This window comes from Marmota marmota, unplaced genomic scaffold, assembly GCF_001458135.2.
Source record: "Marmota marmota marmota unplaced genomic scaffold, marMar, whole genome shotgun sequence".
Classification (NCBI taxonomy): domain Eukaryota; kingdom Metazoa; phylum Chordata; class Mammalia; order Rodentia; family Sciuridae; genus Marmota; species Marmota marmota.
In genome coordinates, this window is record NW_026000026.1 from 84019063 (window position 1) to 84046453 (window position 27391).

Consider the following 27391-nt stretch of genomic DNA (forward strand, 5'->3'; position numbering starts at 1 on the left):
AAAATAATTTTCAGTATCAAATCTGGTGTATATTATTCTGTAAGAGGAAGCAATCTCTCCCTGATTAAAACCTATTTAAAATGAAATCTTTATACCAGCTTCATCATTTATTTAACATTTATCTAAGAATAATCTGGTGAAATAAACACAATCATTTTAACAACCTCTCTATATATCATTTCTAGGCAGAATATCCCAAGAATAGAAATTTTCTGTGCTAGAATTTTGAATTAACTATTATAATCAAATCATTAGATTCTCCTATTTAGCAAAAATACTAAACAGTGAAAACTAATAGGTACGAAGAGTGGGCACAGAATTGTTAAATGTGGGCAGGAAAAATGGAAATTTAAAGAACCACCTGGAATTTCTATGGCACTAACAATTTTCAGAAAGCATGTAAAGCAGTAATTGAAATCTTCTCTGAAAACTGAAAATTCTAAGATGTTACTTCAGCATCTGCTCTTGGCATGCCAACTACCAGTTTGCTTTACATATAACTAACAGCAGGGAAAAATACTCAAATAATTAGTTGAAGTTGAATTATTTGTGTAGTTGATACATAAAAAGATTGGATGTTTGTACAGATTAATTTATCCAATAACTTACTTTTCTTTCTTTGGTTTGGTATTGATATCACCTAGGACCATGATATCGGAGAAGTCTATTCGGAACTTGCTGAGCAAAGTAGCCATCCTAGAACAAAAATGAATAGCATTCAGATATGTTAAGGATGTATATGTACTTTTAGTCTACATAGGGCTGAATTTATATTTGAACAGTATGACTTATAGAAGTTTTTCCGGTAGGTTTTTTTTTTTAAACAACAACAACAACAACACAACAACAACAAAAACTCATCTAGCTGGGTGCAATAGCACACACCTAGTAATCCCAATGGCTTGGAAGGCTGAGGCAGGATGATCGCTAGTTTGAGAGCAGCCTCAGCAACTAAGCGAGATCTTGTCTCAAAAAATAAAAATAGCAGGGATGTGGCTCAGTGGTTAAGCACCCTTGGGTTCAATCTCTAGTATCGCTCCCCAAATCTGAATTCATTCATATTATTCACCCCCCAAAAAAGATATCTAAATTGCCTGAGTAGAGCCTACTGTTGTTATTTTTTAAAAAACTTTCTCTTATTCTCTTTTTAGGACCTAAATATCAGGTGGACAGAGAAAAACATTAATAATAAAATCTGAATGGCAACTATTTTTTTAAATGGTTAATTTTAGTTTAATTATATCGGAGTATATAGATATAAGTAAAAAGTAGTGAACAGTTTAATAAGATTTTATGTCTAATAAAATAACAGTTTTAAAAATTAGATTGAGATATTAGAAAACTGATGAGCTACAGGTTTAAGTAATAAATTCATTAACAGCATTTCTTGCATAATTCACCGTTCGAAATAAAGAAATAGCTCACTGGATTTTGGTATTTTCTAAGTGCCTACTATTATACTATGTGCTAAATATTATAGGATCCACAAAACTCAAATTTAAGAAAATAAATACAAGCTGGAAAGTGATAAGCAGTATCAAGTGTACAGTGATTCAGGAAGAAAGCACAATAAGTTCCTACATTCTGAAGAACTGAACTGGGTTTTGAAGAATGGAGTAGTAAACAGAGAAGGGTAGTGGAAACAAGTGAAGAGCTATTTATAGTAGAGAAGTGACAGCAAGCAAAGCAGTAAAAGCTTGAAATCACAAATATGTCTGGCAAATGTACAAGTGTACATCAAAGTACAGGGCCTATATGGAGGAATGGGAGGTAAGGACAAAAAAGAAACAATGGGCAGATCTTCAAGGGCCTTGAATACCATGTTAGGATAATTATATATACTATGTTAGTTTATGGAAAAATTGTTAAAATATATTGGGTAGAGGAATCAGATGGTCAAAATTTTGCTTTCTACATAAACCTGGATGCTATGTGTGCAAAATATAAGAGAAAGGTCAACAGAAAGGTACTAGAGTGCAGGAGAGAAGCAGTGAAACCAGAACCAGAACTATGGCAGTGCAGACAGAAGCAAATGAGTGATACTGGCAGTCTGCATTTATTGTCTAGAAGTCTACAAAATATATCCCATATAGGAATAAGTAAATTTTGTGTACTTGTAACCCTGATTAAAAGAAAAATAAACTATTTAACACCTTAATGTTGCAACTATTTAATAAAGACCTTCTAAAATGCCAATTTGTTAAAAAATACCACATCTAAGTAAAATTAAGCGTTTATAACTTAAATATGAAGGTCAAATTAAAGAGAATGAAATTTTAACTACTAGATTTTTAGGGACTGGGGATATGGCTCAAGCGGTAGCGCGCTCGCCTGGCATGCGTGTGGCCCGGCCCAGGTTCGATCCTCAGCACCACATACAAAAAAACAAAGATGTTGTGTCCACCGAAAACGACTAGATTTTTAGCTTCAGTATAACAGCAATATTACGGATATGTTCTGGAATGTCTAATTTTTTATCCTATCAACTCTATCCTTATCAATTGTGGTAATGAGGTACTATTAGAATAATTTCCTTTAATTTAAAATAAACTTACGCTCTCCGGTCATGGTCTATTCTGTTTATTTTTCCACCAATGAATACTCTGATCTTACAGTCTTTCCACTTTTTCTTGGTAGTCAGAAGATAAGGTATCAGTAAGGTCAAACCTGAATTATAAAAAATAACATCATTTACTAAATGCTAATTTCTCAAAAACTTGTTAATACAACTTATTTTCTAAAGGGATTTTTATTCTCTTTTGAGTTGTATTTACTACCACTCAATGTAAAACAAAATACTTCCTCTGTCCTTCAAAAAGCCATTAGGCAGGTCTCAGCAAGAAAGGAGGCCCAGCACTCATAGCTCTTTGAGTAAGGCAATCCAATGGGACAGTATCTTGGCAGTCAGAAAAGTGGTCACATACAGAAGGACTGAGGAATGAATATATTCATTAACCCTAATGGGACCCAGGTTTCACACTGAAATGAGAAATAAAGGATATGCTGGATTGGAGTTGGTTTTCAATCTCTTCTTATACATACACAAATAAATACAAAAAAACATATATACTTCTAGCTCTTTCCACTGAGAGGGCCTGGGAGCAGTGACACCCTCACAGCCACAGGTATCTAATGCCCTTATTTTTTCTAAATACTATTCTCCACTCCAAGAAACCAGAGATCCTTGGGAGGTCCCATCTGTGGCTAGTATAGGGAATGTACAGAACTATAAAATTGAACCTGGAACATCATCTTATGTCAGAAAGTGACTCCATGAATGCTGGGGCTGAACAAATGGCACAGAAATTAGTCTAAGAGAGCTCCTGCTGGCTAAATATGAAAATAATAAATTATATGCCGTTTAATAAAATAAGAAATCAATTAACCCACATTGATAGAAATAAAAAAAAAAGCTCATCCTTAAAGTAAAATGCCAACTAATAAACAAGGAAGAAATATGTAATTGGAAAATCGTCATTTGGCAATCACAACAAAAATAACAAAAAAAAAATGAGAAAAATAAGCAATAGCTAAAAATACTGACAAAGGCGACACAGTCTCAGAGTAACCCTCTAATATCTGCAATTATAAAGCAGGGGGCAATTTTGCAGTGGATAAACCTGGTGGGAAACACTTTACTCAATGGTCAAAGTTCATTGCACCAGTGATGGGATAAATCAGTATCATATGAGATGTAGCCAGAAGAACAATGGAGCCAGAAGAACAGAGTATCAAATCTGTGATATTTCTGCCAACATATAACTTCATACTAATTTTGAGGAAATATCAAATAGCATTCCAAACTGAATGGCATTATACAAAATGGCCTAATATTAAAATAAATGTTAAGGTCATGAGGCTCAAGGAGGTACTGAGCACTTCTATAATGAAGAGACAAGACAACTAAGCCTGATTCTGAAATTAATCCTTTTGTTGTGTGAGAATGTTGGCAAAACTTGAGTGGGTGAAAAGTGCATGCCATTTCTTGGTACTATCTTCTATCTTCAGTAAATTTTAAACGTTTAAAAAATATATTAATGATCTTACCTCCATCATCGAAAAGCCACCAGACATCAATAGTATTTTTTCCTTGTTTTTTCTGAAATTGTGTACTAGCTTCAAGCAGCTTTTGGTCAGCCACATTTAAAGGTGCAATAGGACCTTTGGATTCTAAAGGATTAAGGGTAAAAAAAAAAAAGTGTAAGGGAAGTAAATAAAGTTTCTTTAGCTGAATTCCTATAATTTCCTTTTTTATAATCAAATAATGCAGATTGGGCATATATATGATATTTATATCAGTTGTTTATAATTTAAATATAATTAAAAATGGCTACAAATAAGTACTTTCTTTTAAAAATAACTCATCCAACTTTGCTTGTCTAATTTCTAATATTTTGAAGCATTCTGATGAATGTAAGAGAATCATAAGTACCAATCAAAATATACTTGAGTGATAGATTTTTTTTGTGTTTTTCTGGAAAACTATTTCAGGCTAACTGGACAAATCAAGTTTATACCTGTTCTGTGAAAATATTTCTTCTGTAATCAGGTAACTGAGTAATTTAAGGTCAAAAATTTTTTTAAAATAGAAATTATCTGCAACATAAATGACAGAGGGAGTTGAAGACATACCAATACAATCTTACAATTATCAGAATGAAACCTTAGTCTTAGGAAAATCCTTGATCTTTAATCTTTGTCCTCTTTAATATATGATGCCCAGTTCTAAGGAACATCATATCTTTCTCTGTACCACACAAAGGGGTAGGAATTCCTTGAAAGGGCACCCATCTGCAATAGGTTTATAGGACAAGAAACCAACGTAGTTCCCATTTTCTTTCCAGGAATTAAAAAAAATAATAAATCAGTATTGGCTCAGTGAACAAGCAGATGACTATTATGAAACTCCTATACTAAATTTTTAAAAGCAGAAATCCAAAAGAGGAAATCTGATCACTTCTGAAAAATGTCTGTCACTCACTTTTCATGCTGCCATGATGTATGCAAACATGACAAATGATTCTGCATGATGAAATATGGCTACCAAACCACACTGCTCCATAACTCTCACCTCTATCTCCTCCTCATAAAATTCATGTATGTTGATATGACTGTATCTCCCAAACGCAGCACGACTGTGAGAAATATTGTAATTTTTAAAATGAAAAATATATTAGTATCAAAATTTAGGACCTGGTTGGGTACAACTGATGGTAAAGAATGCAAGCGATACCATTTCAGTGTCCCTACATATCATCTAAACCATGCAGTTTAAAGAAAAAAAATACTGACTTTTTAGGTTTCAGTATTTTAGAAATGCTGAAATTATTTAAATTCTTATAATGATAAAAACTTATCTGTAATATTTCACCTTGTCCCAAAAAGATTTAACTCTTTAGTTGGACCAATCATAACTTCTAATCTGTTTAATAGATATCTGTAACATCACCTCACTATGGAAATAAAAGATAATGTTAAAAAAAAAAAAAACAGAAAATAATAAGGTTGGAGTTAAAGAGTTAACAGTATGAAAAAAGGGATTAAAATAAAATGATGAAAAATGCCTGCCTTTTTTCAACAGTGGTTGAGTTGGAGTCTTGCCATCCTCTTCCTCATCTAGATTATGTTTAAAAAACACAAAATATTAAGTTAATTGCTTTTATATCAATAAAATATAAATAGAGCACATTTTAAACAAAACAGTATGAAGCAACAGTCCATGAAAAATGATCAAGACTGAAGATTAATATTTTCTACACTAGTGTTCAGGTTTTTAAAATGCCAACATATCTTAGCCCCTACAGGGTAAATGATTAACACTCACCCTGAAATTTTATTCCTGCAAGTTTATCCAAAAAACCTTCAGCAGAATTTTTAAGCTTTTACATTTGCAATCAGTTGAGAAGGTATAAAACTATAGCTTGTAGAGTAGAAATAAGATATTACAAAATTGGTTTGCAGATAATACATTTTAAACATGTCACTGCACAACTGTGTAAATGACTAAAAAGCAATTTTAGAAATATCTGATATTTCGTATATGTAAAAGTTAATCACTATTTGAAATATTAAGAAATTTGAGCAGTGGCAGGGGTCTTTGCTTTATATAAATGCTAAGTTATATAAGAATGGCTTTCTTCAAATAAATGTACATATAAATGCATGTACATGTGCATGTATTCATCCATTTATATTTAAGTATTCACCAGATTTCCCCCACCCTGGGGTTAGTTTTGCTAACCCCACGTTTCTTCTAAATGTAAGCTTGTATTATTTGCTTGTTTAAGGCACATAAAATTTTGGACTTGGGCAGATAAGAGTATAGTGCACTGGGCTCTTGAGTTAGACTTCCAGGATTCCAGTATTACCTCTACTCCTTTCCTAGCTGTATGAGTTTGAGCTGATTACATAACTCTTTGCTTTCATCATTTGTAGAAAGAGTTAGCAGCACCTACCTCTTAAGTTGTTATATTGCAAGTACTGATGCAATGAGCTCAGGGTTTGGTACAAAGCAAGCTTTAAACGAGTATTCTTTTTGTCTCCTTGTACACTGTATGCCTCAATAATCAAAACAGACATCACCAAATGCTGTCACTACACAATAATTATACCAGAATGTTTCCAATTTTTAAGACTTTTTACATAAACTTCTTAGTAGTTTGCTGATGCTGAGACTTCACCAAATAGAAAGCAAACACAAAATAAAGCTAATATTGTATTTTTATGCATGTTATAGAAAAAAAACAACTATTATATTTAATTTTATGGTACTAAATATTACTGTTCTCATAAAGTAGATATTTAATATATCTACCTTTAATAATTAAAAAAACTGTAACTATGGACATTCTGTATTCACTTATAAGAGCTCAGAAATGTTAAGAAAATTATCGACATTTAAAAATGATTTAAACTAATTTAAAGGCATGTAGGTTTTAACAACAGAAAGATGGTTAGAGATGTTCTGACCCAATTTCCTAGTCTACAAAAATAATGTGAGTTACAGTCTTATGAAATCATTAAGAAATTAATGCATGAATAGCAGATTAAAATGTGGGAGCACAGAGTAGCTGCTTGATAAAATTAGGTTTTCCCCTTCCAACACAACTCATACATTAATTCCTAATAAACTGTAGAGAAAGGATCTATTTTATGCAAGAGAAATTAACAACAACAACAAAAAATAAAAGTAGGAGGAAATTAAAGAATGTATACCATAAATTAAAATAAATGTAGGAGCAGAAGAATAGTTATCAGAATCAATTTATGGAGTTTTGAGGCAAAAAAGAAAACAATTATAATCAAGCCAGCAAAGAACAGAAAGGGAAAATAGGTTTTGACTGCACTTTCAACTGCTGTTCCTCTAAGCAAACAAGGTACATAAAAAGGGATTAAAAAGCAACACTAATATTTCTAAGATAACCTAGAAGAAATAAACTGCATAGACACATAGTTTGTTTCTAATGTTTCAATTTCACAAAAGGTGACCATTTTATAGATATAGAAATCAAAAGTATGCTGTGGTTAGATGGTTTACAGTGCATTTTTTTTTTTTTCTTGTAGCATATTAGCTGGGAATAAACAGGACAGATGGAGATACTAGTCTGAAGAGAGGTAGGAGAATGAGGGTGGGAGAGTAAGATTTGGAAGTCATCCCTTGTCCCTTCTCATAAATGTGACATACAGATTTGTGAATGAAATTTTCTAAAAGTCTTCTCTGTTATTATAAAATTACCATGTTCCTTCAACGTTCAGATTTAAAGCAAATATAAATAAAAACATACAAGACCATGTTAGTAAATAATTCTTTGGCATAGTTTTTGTTCTATGATCCTCTTTAATACTTTAAAACAGTTTGTCATTCTGTAGCCATTTTCAAAGTCATAAATTTTATCTAACTATAAATGAATGGTGACAAGTTTGAGAATAGGCTATTTTACAGTATATATAACAAAAATCATTTCCTCCCCAGATTGAAACATTAACATTAATAAATTTTCTTGTTCGATTGCAAATTACCTTTATGTGTAACAGATTTTTCACCAGATGTTTTGGAAGTATCTAAATCCGATTTTTTACTATACTCCACATTTAGTACCACATCCTTGGTGCCAGGAGATTTCTCTTGGGATGACAATAATTCTTCTGTAAACATGAAAGCATTTAAAATAGTATCTAAAATCATATTTTAACAGTTCAAGAAGGCATCAGGGTTTAATAATTAAATGATATTTTAAAGCAAGGTTAATTATGGAATAGAAAATTAATTATAAATGATTCCTTATGTAAATGTGATGTTTTATGTGAGAGTCTGTTTGATTATTCAGTTAAATATATTTTGAATATTCACTTAAATATAGAAGCCACAACCACATGGCTAAGATATCTGAATTAGGTGCTAGAGAACAAGTAATGAGTGAAATCCACTTAATAGTACAACCTACATGGAAAAAACAATGATATATAGTATATGAAACAAACCCTAGTTCCAATGTTACAAATATAAAAATGTAAAATGTAACCAACATTTATATGCAAGTAAGCAGAGAACACTGAAAAAATTATACCCAAACTATGAAGCTCAGACCACAGAATTTTTTCCTAACAGCTCATGGTGAAAGTACCACTTCTTCACTTTAAAATCTTTTTTTTTTTTTTTAAATGACTTTATTTATTTATTTGTATGTGGTGCTGAGGATTGAACCTCACATGCTTGGTGAGCGCTCTACTGCTGAGCCAAAACCCCAGCCCCTTAAATCGGTTTTGTTCTTTTTTTGGCAAGGAGTTAGTGAATATTTAATTCCTATAACACATTTATCATTCAGACAAATATGAGATTGATAATCTGCCCATAATCCTCATAACTTATTTTTATAAATGAAGAAAAGTAACAACAGAACTATGGAGTCCACTGACCAGCATTATGACAGGAACTTATAGGCCTTATCTATTCTTTAATCTTTATGACAGCCCTATGGGATAACTCTGCTCTAACAGACAAGGAAACAGAGTCCTGGAAGTCAACTACGGGAAAAGGCTGGGATTAAGAAATCTATTTGGTTCCAACACCTGTGCTCTTAATTCCTACACCAAATCATATTCCTATAAATTCTCAAAAAAATGTAAAAAGTATAAATCCATGAACAAATACTTTGAAAAAAAGTTTCTATAACATTCAAACCTCAGCAAATTATAGAACTACGCAAGCTATTAGCCAAATTGTGATATTTCTCGGTGAAAGGGAACAACAGTACATATAATTCTGCGAAGTTAACAGATGTAAATCAGGTATCCTAAAGTTCAATCATTGTTAGAATAAGAGAAAATTGAGGCAGTTATCTTTGCCAGGCCTTCCACAAATAAGATATACTTTGTTACAAAGATAAAGACTTCAAAAGTGTTTCTTTCAAAATTGTAGAATACTCTTAAAGGGAAAAAAGGGAGGAAGATTAAAATAAATAATACATCTCTAATTTCAATATATAACAGATGACAACATTTCACTATATGCCTCTTGACTATTTAAAGTTAACTAATTCTGATTTAGTTAATTTACAAAGGGGATATACACGTTATCTTAATCTTATAATATCTTTTAAACTATGAAAAATTGTTTGAGGATATAGACATTTCCATAGTTTTAATAAAATTGACAAAAGCAGCAATTACACCTTCGGTTTTAACCTTCACTTTAAAAATGCTATGAAAGTGACATTGTATTATACAGAGAGCATTTTAGACATGACCAAATTACTAGTAATGAGGGTCAAGGAAGAAGTGTGGTGAGAGCTGTAAATAAGGAACGTGAAGGGGAATCTTTGTAGTGACAGAATAGTTTGTATCCTACTATGGTGGTAGTTGTACAAATAATGTGATAAATAAAACAGAATGACATACATACACGTGCATCCAAGTGAATGTAAAACTGGTAAAACTGGAATAAAATCTGTAGACTGTTTCCTAGTTTGAGATAGTACTCTAGATATGCAAGATGTTACTAAAGGGGATGGAGTTAGATTTAGAATATAGAGGACATCTATGCACTACTTTCTATGCATCTTAAATATTTTTAAATGACAAGTTTCTTTTTATAAAATGGGTCTTTTCTGAAGACAAAAAAATTGTGACAACATTTAATCTTTATTACTGTGACTATGTATAAAACATTACTTTTATAAGCATGAAAACAATGATTTAGTAATCATTTAAAAATTTTCTCACACACGATTATTTTACTTATGTACTTTTATAATCTTAGTCCTAGACAATTATAGCTAATATCTGCTTCTCTTAACATTATTTGAATCAAATTTACTCTCTTCATTAATAATCACTAAATATCATCAAAGCTGACACAAAGAAAAAACACACTTTGTTGGATTCCAAATAGATATGATCTTAAAATGCCATATAACAGTCTATGACAAAATAGATGGTAGTCATGAAAGTTAATGAAGAATGTAAGAATCATATACAATTTTCTAACAAAGTAATTTATATATTTTAAATAAAAACTTATTTCAAATGATGTTTACCTTGTCCTTGAAGATGAGATATATCCAAACCTTCTTTTAGGCGGATAACCACCACTCCATACTGTATGTCAAAGGCATCACTATAAAATTTGGAGATCACAATAATTTATGTTCTCCATAAAATGAACATAATCACATATCTCTAAAATCACTTTCAGCCTTAAATATGTTTTCTTTCATATGCTTAAAAAAATAGTTGGTAAGATATAAATGTTACTTTCGAATCCTATACTTTCCCTTTCCCTTCTTCCATAGTACTATCATGTGCCACACAACATTTTGGTCAATGACAGAGTACAACTACATATACACCCACATATACTAAGTAGTCTAAATGTGTAGTAAGCTATGCTATCTGGGTTTGTGTACATACATTCTATGGTGTCCACACAACAAAATCAGCTAACAATACATTCTTCAGAATGTATCCCTGTCGTTGTGACACATATACTGAAATTCTACCTAAAGTAGCTGTTAAAAGCAGTAATAGTATTTTTATCCTACAAAGTAAAATTATGGAATTTCAGTAATCCTCCTCTACTTATATTCAGGTTCATACCCTTAACGTCAAGAGAAATATATGATACTTATAATCAGGCTCATACCCTTAACATCAAGAGAAATATATGAAGACAAAATATAGTCTACTGAGAATGACAGCAGATTGTAGAGTATGAAGAAATTTCTGAAAGAAGGGTATTTTAAAATAATTTCAAAAATTTTTACAAAATTGGTTTAAAAAGTAGTTCAAAGATTTTACATATACTAAAAACCTTGAAGGTGATTCTAAAAGCAGACAAAGTCTAGAAACTTGTTAAGACCATAAATCTTCTGTTCTGGCTCAAGTGTTCCCTTACATTTTCTGAAAAGATAAATTTCAAAACTTAAGTTGTTCTAAATGAGTGGTAATGGGATTAACTTTTATCTTTAATTGAGCCTTGAGAGAAAAAACCCAGCCCATAACTCATGGGATTTATGATTTATGGCCTACATAATTTATTCTTTGTTTCCACTGTATTTTCCTCTGTCCCCCTAAATACAGAGTACAGAATTATGAAGTTAGAATGAGATTTTACTTTTTAAAAAATAAACCCCAAGTCAAACAGCAGTCACAGCACAACAAAATTAGCAGAGCTTTAATCTTAACTAAAAACACTTAACAATTAGTTGAGAAATTTCATTCATCACAAAATCAGTATAGAGATTAAAAAAAAAATAGAGTGAAATCTGGATATTTCCTTAAAGACTCTTTAAATGCAGCTATAAAAAGAAAATTATATTCTATGTGAGAGAGGCAAATAACCATGTTGTATCTATAGAAATAACAGGAGTTATGGTAAGGGAGATAATGCCAGTGAATTAAGGATAATCAGATCAAATTCACAGAAAAAACAGGACTTAACTTTGATCTTGGAGTTACCTGGCTAAATACAAGGGTTTTTATTTATTTAATTTAAGGATAACTATTTTGTATATAAAGACATACTTAACAAGAAGGAGAGGATAGCTCTAGGTCATCAGTAACTATGACATGAAAAAGACTATATTCTTCAACTCTGGCATATAGAGGGGATGCTTATCCTTAGGGTGAACAAGATAAATAGATTTGCTTAGCAAATCCTAGAGTACTAGATAAAGGAAGGAAGTACTTTTCAAGATTTAAGAAGCAAATTTGGCAAAAAGTTTTTTGATGCAATGACTTAGTTCCATAATCATAGGTAGCAGATTCCATAAAAAGGTATATACACAAAAATTCATGAACCCCAAGTAAAAACAAAGACAAAGAAATGAAAGAATTTAAAAAAAAAATCCTATCAGACAATTCAGAGGAAAGTTACAGTGATGGAAAATAAAACTAAGCTATATGATAAAGATCATTGAAAATATCACTGAAAAAGGAATAGTAAACTCAGAACTTAATGCTTCAAGGGGGTAGAAAAAGGAAACATGTAAATAGGTTTAATAAAAAAAATGTTTTAAATAACTTCATGGATGAACCAAATGACTAACTGCAAAATTAGTTTGCAAGGAGAACACAACTAAACCCGTGAGGCTGAGATAATGCTAGAATTCCCTTCCTCAGCATAGGACATTATAATGACATAATTTAGAAGGTGATTGTACTGAGAACATTTGAGAACTCTGCTCAGTAAGAGCTGAAGGGATAAAAAGTGGGAAGCTAGAATAACACACACACTCACTCTTGAGTACGTGTGCTTCCATACCCACATGTACATACATAAGTTTATGTATATATGTGTGTTAAAAAGGCAAAGATAAAATTGAAATATTTCACTAATAGATCACCAATTTAAAACCCAGACCCTTTGTGTGATTCCTTTCACTCTTTTAGAAGACATTATTTTTAAAAAAGTATTCAAAATCAGTATTTTTCTGAACTAAATTACTGAAATAAAAAGATACTTACTGAAATAAGTTTATATACATATCCACTTCCCTCATATCTGTTTGCAACCAATCTTTCTTAAATCCAAGAACAAGTGTGTTTGGTTTCATACGACCAAGACCAGCAGCCTAAAATATACAATAAATACAACTTCAAATATATAATACTCAACAAAATAGTTTTTTAAGAGATGAAAATCCTCCAAATTAACACTCTAAATATTATATGGACTTATCAACAAAAACTCTTCAGCAGGCCATACATGGGTGCTGACCTATAAATTACATATAGTACATTGATCACATATTACACATATATATACTTCTCATAATTTACCAAAATTTCTGTGTATATTTATTGGCAAATATTAAATACACTTAATTTTTTAAAATCCTAATTATATAGGTGTGTTCTCAGTTACTTTTTAAAAGTCCAAAGGGCTACAGTTTTAAATCACAATATTAAAATTTGAATTCAATTCTATCAATCATGCAAGTTTCTGCTGAAATTTGACTAATTTCTTTCCTCAACTTTTCAATTAATCACATTTTTTTGCAATTTCATCAGGAATTGCAATACAATATGTTAAACAAATTTGCCCAAAAGCCCAACAAAATCTCTTGATTGTAAAGCATACTGGAAAACTGTGAGATTGTGATTAAAAAGTTTTTAAAATATGCCATTTTAATCCTTTTGTTTTGTTTGGTACCACGATTGAACCAAGGGGTGTTTAACCTCTGAGCCAAATCCTTAGCCCAGAATATTGCCAAATTACTCAGGACATCCATAAGTAACTAAGGCTGACTCTGAAGTTTAAATTTGCCTGCCTCAGCCTCCCAAGCCATTGAGATCAACCTACAGCGTCTGGCTTAAAGCATTTTCAACAGGTATTAATTACATTCAAAATCCTTTACATCTAATACCACTAATTACTTCCAAAATGTCTTCATCACCCCAGTAGGAATTCTGTAACCATTAAGTAATAACTACCTATTCACTCTTCTCCCCAGCCCCTGGCAACATTTAATCTACTTTTATCCCTGTTAACTTGCCTGTTCTAGATATTTTCTGAATTGAATCACAGAATTTGATCTTTTGTGCCTAGTTTTTTTTTTCATTTAACAGAATGTCTTCCAGTTTAATCCATACTATATCAAAATATCATTCCTTTTTATAACTGAATGAATTTTATCTTATATATACATATTTTATTTATGCATTATCACATGATGGGTAGTAGTTTCTAATTTTGCCTATTGTGATTAATGCTGCAAAAAACACTGGTATACAGATCTGACTCCTTTTTAAAATGTTTTTAGGTAAAGATCAAGGAGAATTGCTAATCATGGTAATTTTGGGTTTAGCTTTTTGAGAAACCATTCCTATGATGTATATATCATTTTATACTCACATCAACAATTCACAGATTCTCATTTTTCCACATTCTCAACAAAACATTTTCTAGTTTTTTTCAACTTTAACTACACTAGGTAGATTAAGTGGTATCTCACTGTGATTTTGATTTGCATTTTCCTAATAACTAAAGATGTTGAACATCATTTACTTACTGGCTATTTTTATCTTTTGACAATTTTAAAATTCCATTCTTTTTTGTTACTGTTTTAGACATTCTTTATATATTCTGTATATTAAGCCTTTATCAGAATGTTTGTGAATATTCTCCCATTCTACAGGCTGATTTTGACATCAACTTTTGTTGTTGTTGTTCATACATTTGGTGCTGAATTACAGAGTCCATTGCCAAATCCAAGGTCATGAAGATTTATCTCTGTTTTCTTCTAAAGTTTTATGGTTTTAACTCTCATATTTATGTTGCTGATCCATATAAGATATTTTTGTATATGATTCTAAAGGATATAATAATCAACATTTTGCATTCTTAAAACAATCCGATTATTTATCAAAGGCTAAGTATGTGACACTGTCCCAAGTACTTGGAATAATTAAAGATCAGAAGAAAAACCTCTAATCCTATAAAGCTTCCAAATATACAATCCATGTACAAATTTCTTCAAAGAGCTTTTTTCTTCCTTCTCAATGCTAAAAACATCTTTGCCTTGAAGAAACAGCTAAAATTTTTTAAAAACTAATAACTTGGCAATCACTACAAAATAGCACATTTTAAATTTGAAGTGAGGTGGAGGGCAAATGGAATATAAAAGAAAACCAAAAATTACTTTTAGATTTTATAGGTCTTTAAAGAACTAAGTCACAAGATAACCATTAACTTATTAGTTGTTCTTTTTAGTTATGCATGACAGTAGTGTATTCTGACATATTTATATAAACATGGAATTTATCTTATTCTAATTAAGATCTCACTCTTGTGGATGTACACGATGTTAAGACTTACTGTGGTGTATTCACAGGAAAGTTATGTTAGTTTCATTCCATTGTCTTTCCTAACCCTCTCCCTTCCCTTCATTTTCTTTTGTCTGACCCACGGAACTTCTATTCACCCTTGGTTGCAGGTTTATATTCAAATATCAGAGACCATTTGACTTTTGGGGGTGGGATGGGTACTGGCTTATTTCATTTACCATAAATAATAGTCTCTAGATCCATTTACTAACAAATGTCATAAAGTCATTCTTCTTTTTGGCTAAGTAATATTCCATTGTGTATATATCACATTTTCTTTATCCATTCAACTTTTGCAGGGTACCTAGGTTGGTTCTATAGTTTAGCAACTGTGAACTGAGCTGCTATTGAGCATGCTGATTTTAACTCTTTGGATATATAGCTAGGAGTGACAATGGGGTCAAATGGTGGTTCCATTCCAGGTTTTCTGAAAAATCTCCACATTGTTTTGCACCAATTTGCAGTCCCACCAGTAATGCATAAGGTACTTTTCTCCCCACATCCCCATGAACATTTATTGTGACTCATACGACTGATAATTGCCATTCTGACTGGAGATGGAATCTCAGTGGTGTTTCAATTTGCGGTTCTCTAATTGCTACAGATGTTGAGCATTTTTTCCATATATTTGTTGACCATTGTATTTCTTCTTTTGAGAAGTGTCTGTTCAGTTACTTTGCCCTTTTATTAATTGGACTGGTTTATTTATCTATCTATTTATTTATTCATTTATTTATTAGTGTTAAGATTTTGAGTTCTTCATATATCCTGGAGATTAATACTCTGAAGTGCGGGTGGCAAAGTTTTTCTCCCATTCTGTAGGCGTTCTCTTCATGTTCTTGATTGTTTCCTTTTCTCTGGAGAAGTTTTTTAGTTTGATATCATCCCATTTATTGATTTATTTTAGGTCTTGAACTTTAGGAGTTTGTTGAGTAAGTCAATTCCTAAGCCAACATGGTGGAAAGTTGGGCCTACATTTTCTTCTGGTAGTCACAGGGTCTCATAGGTCTAAAGCCTAGGTCTTTGATCCACTTTAAGTATTGTGTAGGGTGAGAGATCTTCCCAGCACCATTTGTTGAAGGAGGCTCTTTTCTCCGATGTATGTTTATAGCACCTTTGTCTAGCCTAAGTAGGGGGTTTGTCTCGGCATCTCCTACTCTGTTCCATTGGTCTTCGAATCTGTTTTGATGCCAATACCATGCTGTTTTTGTTACTATTGCTCTGTAGTATAATTTAAGGTCTGGAATTATGATACCTCCTGTTTTACTTTTCTCACTAATGATTGCTTTGGCTATTCTAGGCCTCTTATTTTTCCCAATGAATTTCATGATAGCTTTTTCCACTTCTATGAAGAATGTCATTTGAATTTTAATAGGAATGGCATTAAATCTGTATAGTGCTTTTGGTAATATGGCCATTTTGACAATAGTAATCTGCCTGTCCAAGAACATTAGTAATCTTTATCTTCAAAGGTCTTCTTCAATTTCTTTAGTGTTCTGTAGTTTTCACCTTTTTGTTAGATTGATTCCTAAATATTTTATTTTCTTTGAGGCTACTGTGAATAGGACAGCTTTCCTAATTTCTCTTTCAGTCATCACTGATGCATAGGAACACAAATGATTTACAGATGTTAATTTTATATCCTACTACTTTGCTGAATTCATTTGAGTTCTAGAAGTTTTCTGGGTCTTCTAAATATAGAACCATGCTGTCGGTAAACAGAGACAATATGAGTTCTTCTTTTCCTATTATATATATCCCTTTAATTTCTTTCATCTGTCTACTTGCTCTAGCTGGAGTTTCCAAGACTGTTGAATAGAAGTGGTGAAAGAGGACATCCTTGGCTTGTTCCAGTTTTTAGAGGTAATGCTTTCAGTTTTTTCCCATTTAGAATGATGTTGGCCTTTCAGCATTAACTTCTTGGTGGGACAAAATATTGCCAGGGTAAACTCCTCCTCATCACAAATTTGCCATAATTCCATTATTATCAAAAGGTTTATTTTTTATTTTTATTTTGGGGGGGGGGGCGGGGGTTTCTGGGATTGAGCCCGGGGCCATGTACATGCTAGCCATACTCCAGTGTGTACCTCATACTCCACCATTGAGCTACACACTGCTGGCCCCCTAAAGATTTTAACTTTATAAAATTAACAACAACAACAACAACAACAACAAAAAATAACAACACAAAAAAAAAAAAAATTAACAATAACATCCTGTTATATACTCTGTGCACTTCTGTTTCCAACTTCATTACTGAGATAACTTTCCCCAGAATGACTGAATGAAGAAATCTCTAAATTCTTAAATCTCTAAATTCTTCGTAAATTCTAATCAAAGTACTTATTTTGTTAGAGGGTCATGTTTTCACAGTTTCCAACACAGTACATGATGTGCATTAGGGAAATAGTTTATTTCTGAAAACTTATCTACTCCAGAACATATTTCTATAATGGTTGACAGAAAATCATTCTTCATGGATTCCATAATTGAAAATGACTTGGCAAAATGCAATCATTTGAACCTTATTACAAACATTACTATCTTCAACTCACTAGCAATGTTTGTTTTCTGTGTGTCTCAGACTACAATTTGTAGTAAGAAATGCATTTGTTGTTATAATTTTCTTTGTATCATTAACAAGAATTTTTACTACAGCCAGAAGAACAACTGTTTCCCCAACTGTGGTTTTTCATTTTGTCTTTCACTACTAAGTAAAAACATTTTCCAATATCATAGTTGCCTATTTAAAATTTACTTGAGTTCTGATATGAGATTTGTATTACTTTAAAAATCACTGAAAAAACACCAAGTTTTTGCTACATGATCTGGATAGTTAGTTTTGAAAAGTTCAGTCAAAAACGATGGCTTCAAGTTATAATTAGGTAATAACATCATGGCATCATTTATACCTAGATCCAGGCTATATGAATATAAATGTATACTTCAAATATTTTTATTGCCCATTTAGAATTTTTTGATCCACTAATTTAGAACATTTTTTTTCTTTAAAACATTGTTTATTTCAACATATGATAAAGAAATATCAGGAATACACAACACATACCACACAAGATAATTCTAGACCATTTTTCCTCCAGGAAAAAATAGTTTTGTCTACACTGAAATCCTACATGAGATTCATTTGCTTTAAAGGGCTATCATTATACAATCTGGAATTTTCTTTAAGAACAATGTCATTTTGCTATTTAAAATAAAGGTTTTGAATTGGGTTGATAATCAAGTGGCTGCTGTCTCGAAAAAAAGAAAAAAAAAAAGAAAATGAAAAACCCAAATATACAAATGAAAAAAATAATATTGTTATGTCTCACGGCCTAAGGGGTTTTTATGCAAACTACTGATAAGATTCTTTCTGAAAGTGAATCTTACTTTGTTGTGTAGGATGTATGTTCAAATGCTTGTTGAATGGTATTCTTATGATGGTATGCAGGGACAGAGAAACTACAGATACAAAGTTTAGTAAAACAAATAACAGAACCCATCTAAAAGACACCTCGAGGACTGTAGAATACTGCCCAGCATGGTGGTGATTCACACCTGTAATCCCAGGGGCTTGGGAGGCTGAGGCAGGAGGACTGCAAGTTCAAAGCCAGCCTCAGCAAAAGCAAGGTGCTAATAAGCAACTCTGTGAGACCCTGTCTCTTAATAAAATACAAAATAGGGCTGGGGATGTGGCTCAGTGGTTGAGTGCCCCAGGTTCAATCCCTGGTACCTGGCCCCCACCCGCTCCAAAAAAACCCTGTAGACTACTGTTAACACACTAGAGACAAATTAATGTACATAAATGTTTTCTGACAAAGATTACAAGGAAGGAAAATATTATGTGGGCATTTGTCACTTCACCTACTAGGGCTCCAGAAGGTACAAGGGAAAAATAAATACTTTCAGTGAAAATTTATATTACAATATCTATTAGTCCTCCAGGGGCAAGCTGGCACCTACTAGTAAGGACATTTCATACTATTTCTCAGACAGCTTAGGGATCTTTGTAAAGGGCTTGAATTTGTCAGGTTTATAGGCAATCTGAAGATGATACTGTTCTATTTATCCTACTTTGCCCATATTGATAAAATTTTCAGGATGCATGGGAGTATGTTAGGTTGATGAGAATGGATTCCGTCTCTTGCCAAATTCACAATATTGTCATATATACCACAGAAAACCTCTAGGTGAGTGTTGCAAATTAGCACAATGTTCTGACAGGTGAGTAGTTCTCTAAGTATGATCTCTGAACTGGACAACCACCAGTGGTGATATCAGGAATTTTATTAGAGATTTAAATTCTTGAGACTTAGTGCAAACCACTTGACTCATTCTGAGGTGGGACCCAGAAATTATTTTAACAAGTGATTCTCATGCTGAAGTTTAAAAACCACTGCTTTAAGGAAGAATTTTCCTTCATAAAATGTATTACATACATAGTAATCACAATGTTTTTTTAACTTTTTAAAATTTTATTTTAAAATTTGTCCAAATTAGTAATAAATTGTATAAAAGTAAGCAAGATTTATCAACTGTAAACAACCTTATGACCAGGGGTAGCATTATACCTGAAATATTTAACTATATCATGTACAAAAAGGGATTAGTACATAAAATCATGTATTCACCACTCAGCTAAGAAAAAAAATTAATAACACATGAAGTACCCATATGTATCTTCGTGTCCACTTTTTAGTAGTGGGGATTGAACCCAGGATTGTTTTCCCATTGAGCTATATCCCCAGCTCTTTCTATTTATTTATATTTGATTTTGAGACAAGGTCTTGCTAAATTGTCCAGACTGGCATCTCAACACTGAATCCTCCTGTCTCAGCTTCCCAAGTTGCTGTGACACAGGTATGTGCGACTACGTCTGGCTTCATGCCTGCTTTGTATTTTTACTACATAATCTATTATTTAGGGACACATACATATAAAAATTTAAGTTATATATTTAAAAATATATATCTTCATAATCTTCATATATTTAAGTTACTGTTTTTCCTTATTTTCTTTTTGAGGTCTATCTATGTTGATATGCATTTTCTTTTCTCCATTGTATAGAATCCCACTGAGAGATACACTATAATTTTCAACTTTCTGATTGATGGCTGTTAAAGTTACCTCCAATTCTTTTTCACTATTACAAATGATGTTGCTGAAGTTTCATATAGTCTTCACATGTGAAAAGAATATTCATTGCTGGGTTGCTATCCAAAAGTGGTGGTTAAAAAAAAAAAAAGTGGTTGTTCAATCTAAATTAGCAGAGCAATACTAAGATTTCTAATTGCTTTACATAATTTCTAATCTTATGTATTGGAAAATATAACTTTTGGCCAATCTGATAGATAAAGAATTAAAACCTCAATACAATTTAATTCCATTCTTTTTCTGTCACTTATCTTTCCTATTCTATTCATATCTTTCACTTCTGCTCTTTCTTTAACCCATTTACTAGTATTTTTTTTATATACTTTGGACCACTGATGTGCTGCTTACATGGTAGGATTATTATCTTTCCTTGGTCTGTAGCCTCCTTTATGATTTTTTTTCACATTTTCTCTAAAAAATTGACCTATTCTTCCTAGTTCACTTCTGTTTCATAAAAAATATTTTTCATAAAAAATTATTTATATAGTAAATGTTTTAAAAAATTGTTTTATATTTAGGTCATTTTGTTTGTCTGGAAATTATTTTTGTATGGTCTTTGTAAGGATTTATTTTTTAATTTTTTCCATGAGAATAATCAATTGTTCCAGCTCATCCTTTCAATTCCACCTCTGTCATTTGTTAAACTTCCTAGATGAGTAGCTCTATTTTTCTGTTTCATTCCACTCATCTAATTGTCTATTACTGCTTTAATATTATAATGTTTTAATTACTTAGCACTCCCTAAATGCTATTTTTTCCTGAAGATTGTTTGACTAAAACGAGCTCAGGAGCCTCTGAGCCTCCCACCTCTACTTTAACAGAGCAGCTCCAAAATTAGAGTGAACAGGGGAAGCTTATGGTTGAGCTATTTTTTTTTTTAGTAAAAGAATGGGATCCCTGTGAAAATAAGTTAGAAAACACTATTTAAACCCATTTATTTCTCCTACAATCTTTAGGATGCAAGGGACTGATGTTCAGAGAAGTTTTAAAATTTGTTCAATCCAAAATCATCATAAGGAAAGGGTTTTCCTAGCATTTAAACTTATGATGGGTTCCATTCCTCTATTTTGGCTATTCTACTATATACAAAACTGAAACAAAAATAAAAATTTAGTACTAACAAATAAACAGTGAGAAATATAAGGAACTGGTGTTTTTAAAAAATTAGATAAGGACTATATTAGTTACCATTTTTATTAAAAAAAAACAGTAGAATGCAGGAGGAATAAATGGAAATATTTTATGTGAATAATAAGCTAAGATAACTTTCTAATAGGTTCTTGGCTGGCAGCCAAGAATTTCTATAGTCCCTTTAGTTCAGAATTATAAAATGTAGTCTGCCATAATTAAGATATTTAAAAAGAGTTACCAATTGTATGACTATGAAGAAAGAAATCCAGAATGAAAAAGTTCTAAGAAGCTTATATAAAACCAGAATTGAGACACCTGAGAGGCCGACACATTTACCTGCATCAAATACTGTGCACCCTCTCTCAAGTCATCTGCATGCACTGGAGCATAAAAAGCCTTCATTTTGTTTTTAATAAGCCATCGTTGATATTTGGCTTGATCAATGGACATCTCTTTCATGGCTTGTCTTCGAGGGCCCTTTAAATTAAAAAAAAAAAATCTTAATATATTTAATTAAAAGGTAATCCATTTTACATTTATAAAAACCAACCTATTATTCAAGGTTGAAACAAGGTCTCTAAATATTGGTGTGGGAGAAGTCTAATAAAAGTATTTTATTTTCATGTAACTAAATTCTTCCTAATACTTAAGATTACAAAAAAGCATACTCAATGGCACAAGAGTATGCTAGCAGAAGGCAGGAAGAGAAGAGGAAAGAACAGACTTTAAAATAAACATATCAATCCAAAATTCATCAGAGAAGTTAGAAAATTATTTAAAATGAGGAAGAGATTATACAAAACAAAATAATAGCTTTCCACTTTTCTATAGAAAGTTTCCTAGTTTATTGTTTTTTTGGCCTAAATGTTATTAATTCTCAGTGACTGAAGAATATTACTGAAAATCAGAGTGAATTATGTATTAATACATTTTTCTTCACACTTCTGTTAATGAAATAAAAGAATTTGTGACCTTAAAGTTCTATTTTGATCCTTGTAAGCAACCCTAAAAACATGTTATATACAAATACACAAAGCAAATATTGTATATACCTTAATGAAGATTAAGGAAAAATATTTTCTGTTAGAGAAATTGCTTCATTTGTAATGTTTTGTGCTCAAGTCCCTGGCTTGAAGTGACAATTTCAGACAAACTGGAAAACTCCACATGTTCCAAGTGGGATCACTGTTTCAATGTATCCTTCTACCAATCCTCACTAGAGCTCATGGGCGGCTGTGCCGCGCCACCCCCGCCCCTTGACTTTGCCACAAGTAAAAGAGCAACTCTGGCAGAAGTTGGGACATGGGGCATACAACACATATTTTCAGCACCAAAATAAGATTAACAACATAGCTTGGGAGAAAAGTGAATCTGACAAATAATTCTAATTTCTTGTGCTGAACAAGTAAACCATCATCCAGTGATTGTTCTCAACATCCAAGATGCCAACAACAAAAAACTATTTTTGGCATGAACATTTACCACTATTTTAAATTATATTCTTACTTCTGGTTAGTATAACAGTGAAGCTTCAAAATGTCAAAATCTTTCTAAAAATGTTATATTGATACTGTTTATAGGCAAAAATATTTTAAAGAAAACTACCTTAAAAAAAGTGACAAGTTGCTTCCAACCCAGAAAGTGTTACAAATAACAAGTTACATAGAGTTAAAAATGTTTTAATCCAGAAAACAAAACTTGGTTCTTACCATATGAACATGGCCACAAATCATCAATCCAACATTTTTCGTGAAATCATGAACAAGGTGAAGTAAAGCTGGGCGTGAATTGGGAGAACCTGTCATAACAAGGCACTGTGGCCTAATTTAAGATTAAAAAGATAAAATTAGAGAAATTTGTGTTTTGGGCTATAAGAACATGATATTCAAGCTGTTTCTCTAAGAACAAAATATTACACTAGAACATTTATGTAATTGTCCTTACAAAATAGTCCATAGGCGTCTCTTAAAATGTAACTTTTATCTAGGCCTTTTTGGTACATGAAAAATGCAAAAACCAACACTTCTGAACAAACATTATGCCAAATGTTCTTCTAAAACAATAGGTAATATTATATATGAAGTTTCTGGTAGTACTATAGGAAATTACATGGCTAGTTAAAACTTAGGTATCAACTTTTCATGTTCTAAAGGTAATAAATATCCCAGTTCCTTCACAGAACTTGGAAAACTTAAGAGCATGGCCTTGCCTTCAAATATAAAACATGTTTCCTTCTTAGCTTGATCTCATCATAATTACTTCTATTTTATGCTATCAGCTCTCTCTAATCTAGCTTAATTTTAATGACTAGCCATGTAAGTAAAATCACCCATGGTAATTTGAAATAAAAGTTGTTAATTCTAATTAATGATGTTGTGAAAGCCAAAACTGAATTGAACTGCTTTTATAAACCTGAGATGGTGATATAACTTTCACATATTAACTATTAAATTTTCATCGACTAGAAGAGGGAATCAATCTCAGTTAACAACAACAAAAACAACAAAATTTTAGTTAACCATTTTATAAGTCAAAAGAAATTAGCAAAAAATTCTCAAAATCCCTATGTTATATATATATTTTTTAAAGCACAAAACCACAAAGATAAAGAACAAAAGAAAAAACAGCACTGAAATATTGAAAGCTAAACACAAATGGAAGAACAGTGAGGATAGATGGGTAAACCCCACATAAGCATGAGAAAATGTGAAAATCCCTGATTTTATATCTAAATATGATCAAAATGCATAGGAATTGTAGTACTAGATACCTCTAGAAGTGGCAGGGACAGTGTGATAAAGAAACAAAAGTAAGGGGAACTGGTTTCAACTCTGTATAAGAAGCAACTAGAAAAACCCAAACATTTCCATCTGTATGATGGGCAATTGTCCTGTACCTCCTCAGTCCTAATTGGCATATTTGTTACAACTTCTGGTCTGGAGACACCAGAAACAACCAAGAGCAGAAGCAGTCTGTTTGAAATAGAGGAGCTAGAACATTTATTTATTGAGCTGGGTGCAGTGGCCATGCTTTATGCATGGGAATCTGAGGCAGGAAAATCACAAAATTCAAAGCCAGCCTCAGCAATTTAGTGAGGCCCTAAGCAACTTAGATGCTGTTGCAAAATAAAAAATAGAAAAAGGCTAGAAATGTGGTTCAGTTGTTAAGCAACCCTGGGTTCAATCTCTAGTACCAAAAAACCAAAACAAGCCACATTTACATATTGAACCATGAGGCACCCAAACCTCCTTCCCTATCTGGCCCTCAACAATTTTGGTAGTAAGAACTTTATGTACAAGCAAAAGATTAAAAGATTCATTTCTGGGAAAACTAATCAAATAAAAAAGAAAGCCTTTAAGATGACTTAAATTCCTCAAAGAACAAGCAAAGTCACCCTTAATCTACATTAAAGACTTTAACTGACAAGACCCACTCACCGATAGCAATAGAGCTTCCTTGCCAAGATTTACAAATACTTTACTTTACTTTACTTCAGACAAGGCTTAATTTAAAAATCCAACTTAAAGAAACAGAAAACAGTAAGAAAAAAACTTCAAGGAAATAGTAATTACAAGGTGAAGAAAACAAAATCTTTAGGCAAGTTTGGTGAAGGCTGAGATAGATAAATACAGTTTAACAAGAAAAAATTATTAACTTCAGGGAAAACAGAAAACCTGTGCAGCCAAGAAAAAGGTATCATAATACACTACATGGCTCAGCTGTGTCTCATGTTTAGAGCCCTTTCCCCCAAATATCTAAATGTGATCTAATCAAAATAATAACATAAAAATATACTGAAAGATGAGGTAAAGAGAAGCGAGCATGCCATGTATTGGGCTCAGATAAAAAAAAGACATTGATAAAGTCTAAAATTAAAAACATGGGATTTATGAAATAAATACTAAGACCCAAAATCTGCTTAAGTTGAAACTGGTTGTCAGTGATATAAGAGAAACAGGGATACTAGGGGTGAAGCAAGCACTAATTCTGAAGACAAATCTTATATCCTATTTCTTCTTTTAGTGTTCATATACAATTCTAATAAAAAATTAAGTAAAAATGTTCCCATTACTATAATTAGGCAAAGCAACAGGTATTTCTGATGGTAAATTAACTCTTATTCATACCCTCAGTTATGAGATACAGCATTTTACATAAAAGAATAGTTTCTATTTTTCCGTCACAGTTGGCATCAACTATTCAAAATATGCTAACTAAACTTTTCTTCCCAGGTTCTCATTCCTGGTATTTTTCCATTGGTTTACTGACATACATGGAATAGATTTCTGTATTTATTATATAGAAGTCATTAAGAAGTGATTATTTATGACTGAGGAAAGTCACTTGTTCACAGCCAGACTTAATTTGAAGTATTTAAATATTACTGTTTAGTGTTCTACTTTTGAAAACAACAAACTTAGTTTTAGCCAAGTATACATATTAACCTGTAATTTCTAAGAATCCATTATAACAAACAATATTTCTAGATTTAAAGAAGTATATATCAATAGTTCTTTAGTAACTGAATCTGTCATCAATTACAAGAAATGTATTAAAGGATAGTTTTTATATTGATGACTGATACATGATTATAAAGATAAAAGTCTTATTAAGAAAAATAAGAGTTCTCTTTATTGTAAAGAATTGATTCTTTATTACAACTGGTTTTCAGTTAGTCACTGATGAGAAAGTGAATAACAAATATATTTAGTGTTTCAGCGAAATTACAAAATAATGTCGAAAATCTTTATGAATTTTTATGTATAAAGTAATTTATAATATTAAAACGGCCACTGAGAGAAAAATTTTTACTTTATGAAAACTATCACTTAGAAGTTTTCAAATAAGGAACTTCCAGGGCTGGGGATGTGGCTCAAGCGGTAGTGTGCTCTCCTGGCATGCCTGAGGCCTGGAGTTCGATCCTCAGCACCACATACAAACAAAGATGTTGTGTCCACTGAAAACTAAAATAAATAAATAAATCTCTCTCTCTCTCTAAAAAAATAAATAAAAATAAAGGGCACTTATTTGATTCATTAAAAAAAAAAAAGGAACTTCCAAAACTTTCGTAACACTAAGGTAAATAACTTTTTTTCTTATACAATTTGGTTTTAAATAATTAAGTTGCCCAAGTCCAAAAATAATATTCTATTCTTTTGGAGAAATTTTACGGAATAACAGAATATCTTGCTGAATTAAGATCGGGCTGGCTAGCTAACACAAAATGTTTCCATGTAAACGTATCACCTACCTGAAGTTTTTCACATGGTCTTCCACTCCGGAAAGTCGAATTGAATGCTGAAGTGCATTCAGATAAGTCAGGGCCTGTGTGGATGATCCCCAGTTTACATCTATAGGAAAACAATATTCATGTAACATAACGCCAATGATTATGTCTCAACAACCAATTTGAGACTCACACTGAAACATACTTTCATATTTTAAAAAGGCAATTGCTAAAATAAATTACTATACTTGACTTTAATATAGCATGACACTACTACTATAAGCATCTTAATTAGAACTGCATTTAAAGTATAATTTAGAAAAGACAGATGATAATACTGTAGATACATTGTATACACAACTCAAACAGCCTTTTAAGAATAAAGAAATCAATTTAGAGTCAGGGACAGTGATGCTCGCTCAATGGCTTGGGAGGGGAGGCTGAGGCAGGAGGATCGTGAGTTCAAAGCCAACCTCAGTAATAGCAAGGGGTAAGCAACTCAGTGAGACCCTGTCTCTAAATAAAATACAAAATAGGACTGGGGATGTGGCTCAG

At 31.9% G+C, this 27391-nt stretch overlaps 1 protein-coding gene across 1 annotated transcript in view; it reads right to left on the reverse strand.

Moving 5' to 3' along the window:
• Slc12a2 (solute carrier family 12 member 2) overlaps positions 1-27391 on the reverse strand; it is a gene marked incomplete at its 5' end in the record, with an annotated part of 101428 nt that overhangs the window by 5453 nt on the left and 68584 nt on the right. The window contains 10 exons of the mRNA XM_015500864.2: positions 610-696; positions 2556-2667; positions 4048-4170; positions 5569-5616; positions 8020-8145; positions 10536-10615; positions 12964-13070; positions 21946-22086; positions 23319-23430; positions 26861-26960. Coding sequence (XP_015356350.1) covers positions 610-696; positions 2556-2667; positions 4048-4170; positions 5569-5616; positions 8020-8145; positions 10536-10615; positions 12964-13070; positions 21946-22086; positions 23319-23430; positions 26861-26960 — 1036 coding nt within the window. The remainder of the gene's footprint in view (positions 1-609; positions 697-2555; positions 2668-4047; positions 4171-5568; positions 5617-8019; positions 8146-10535; positions 10616-12963; positions 13071-21945; positions 22087-23318; positions 23431-26860; positions 26961-27391) is intronic.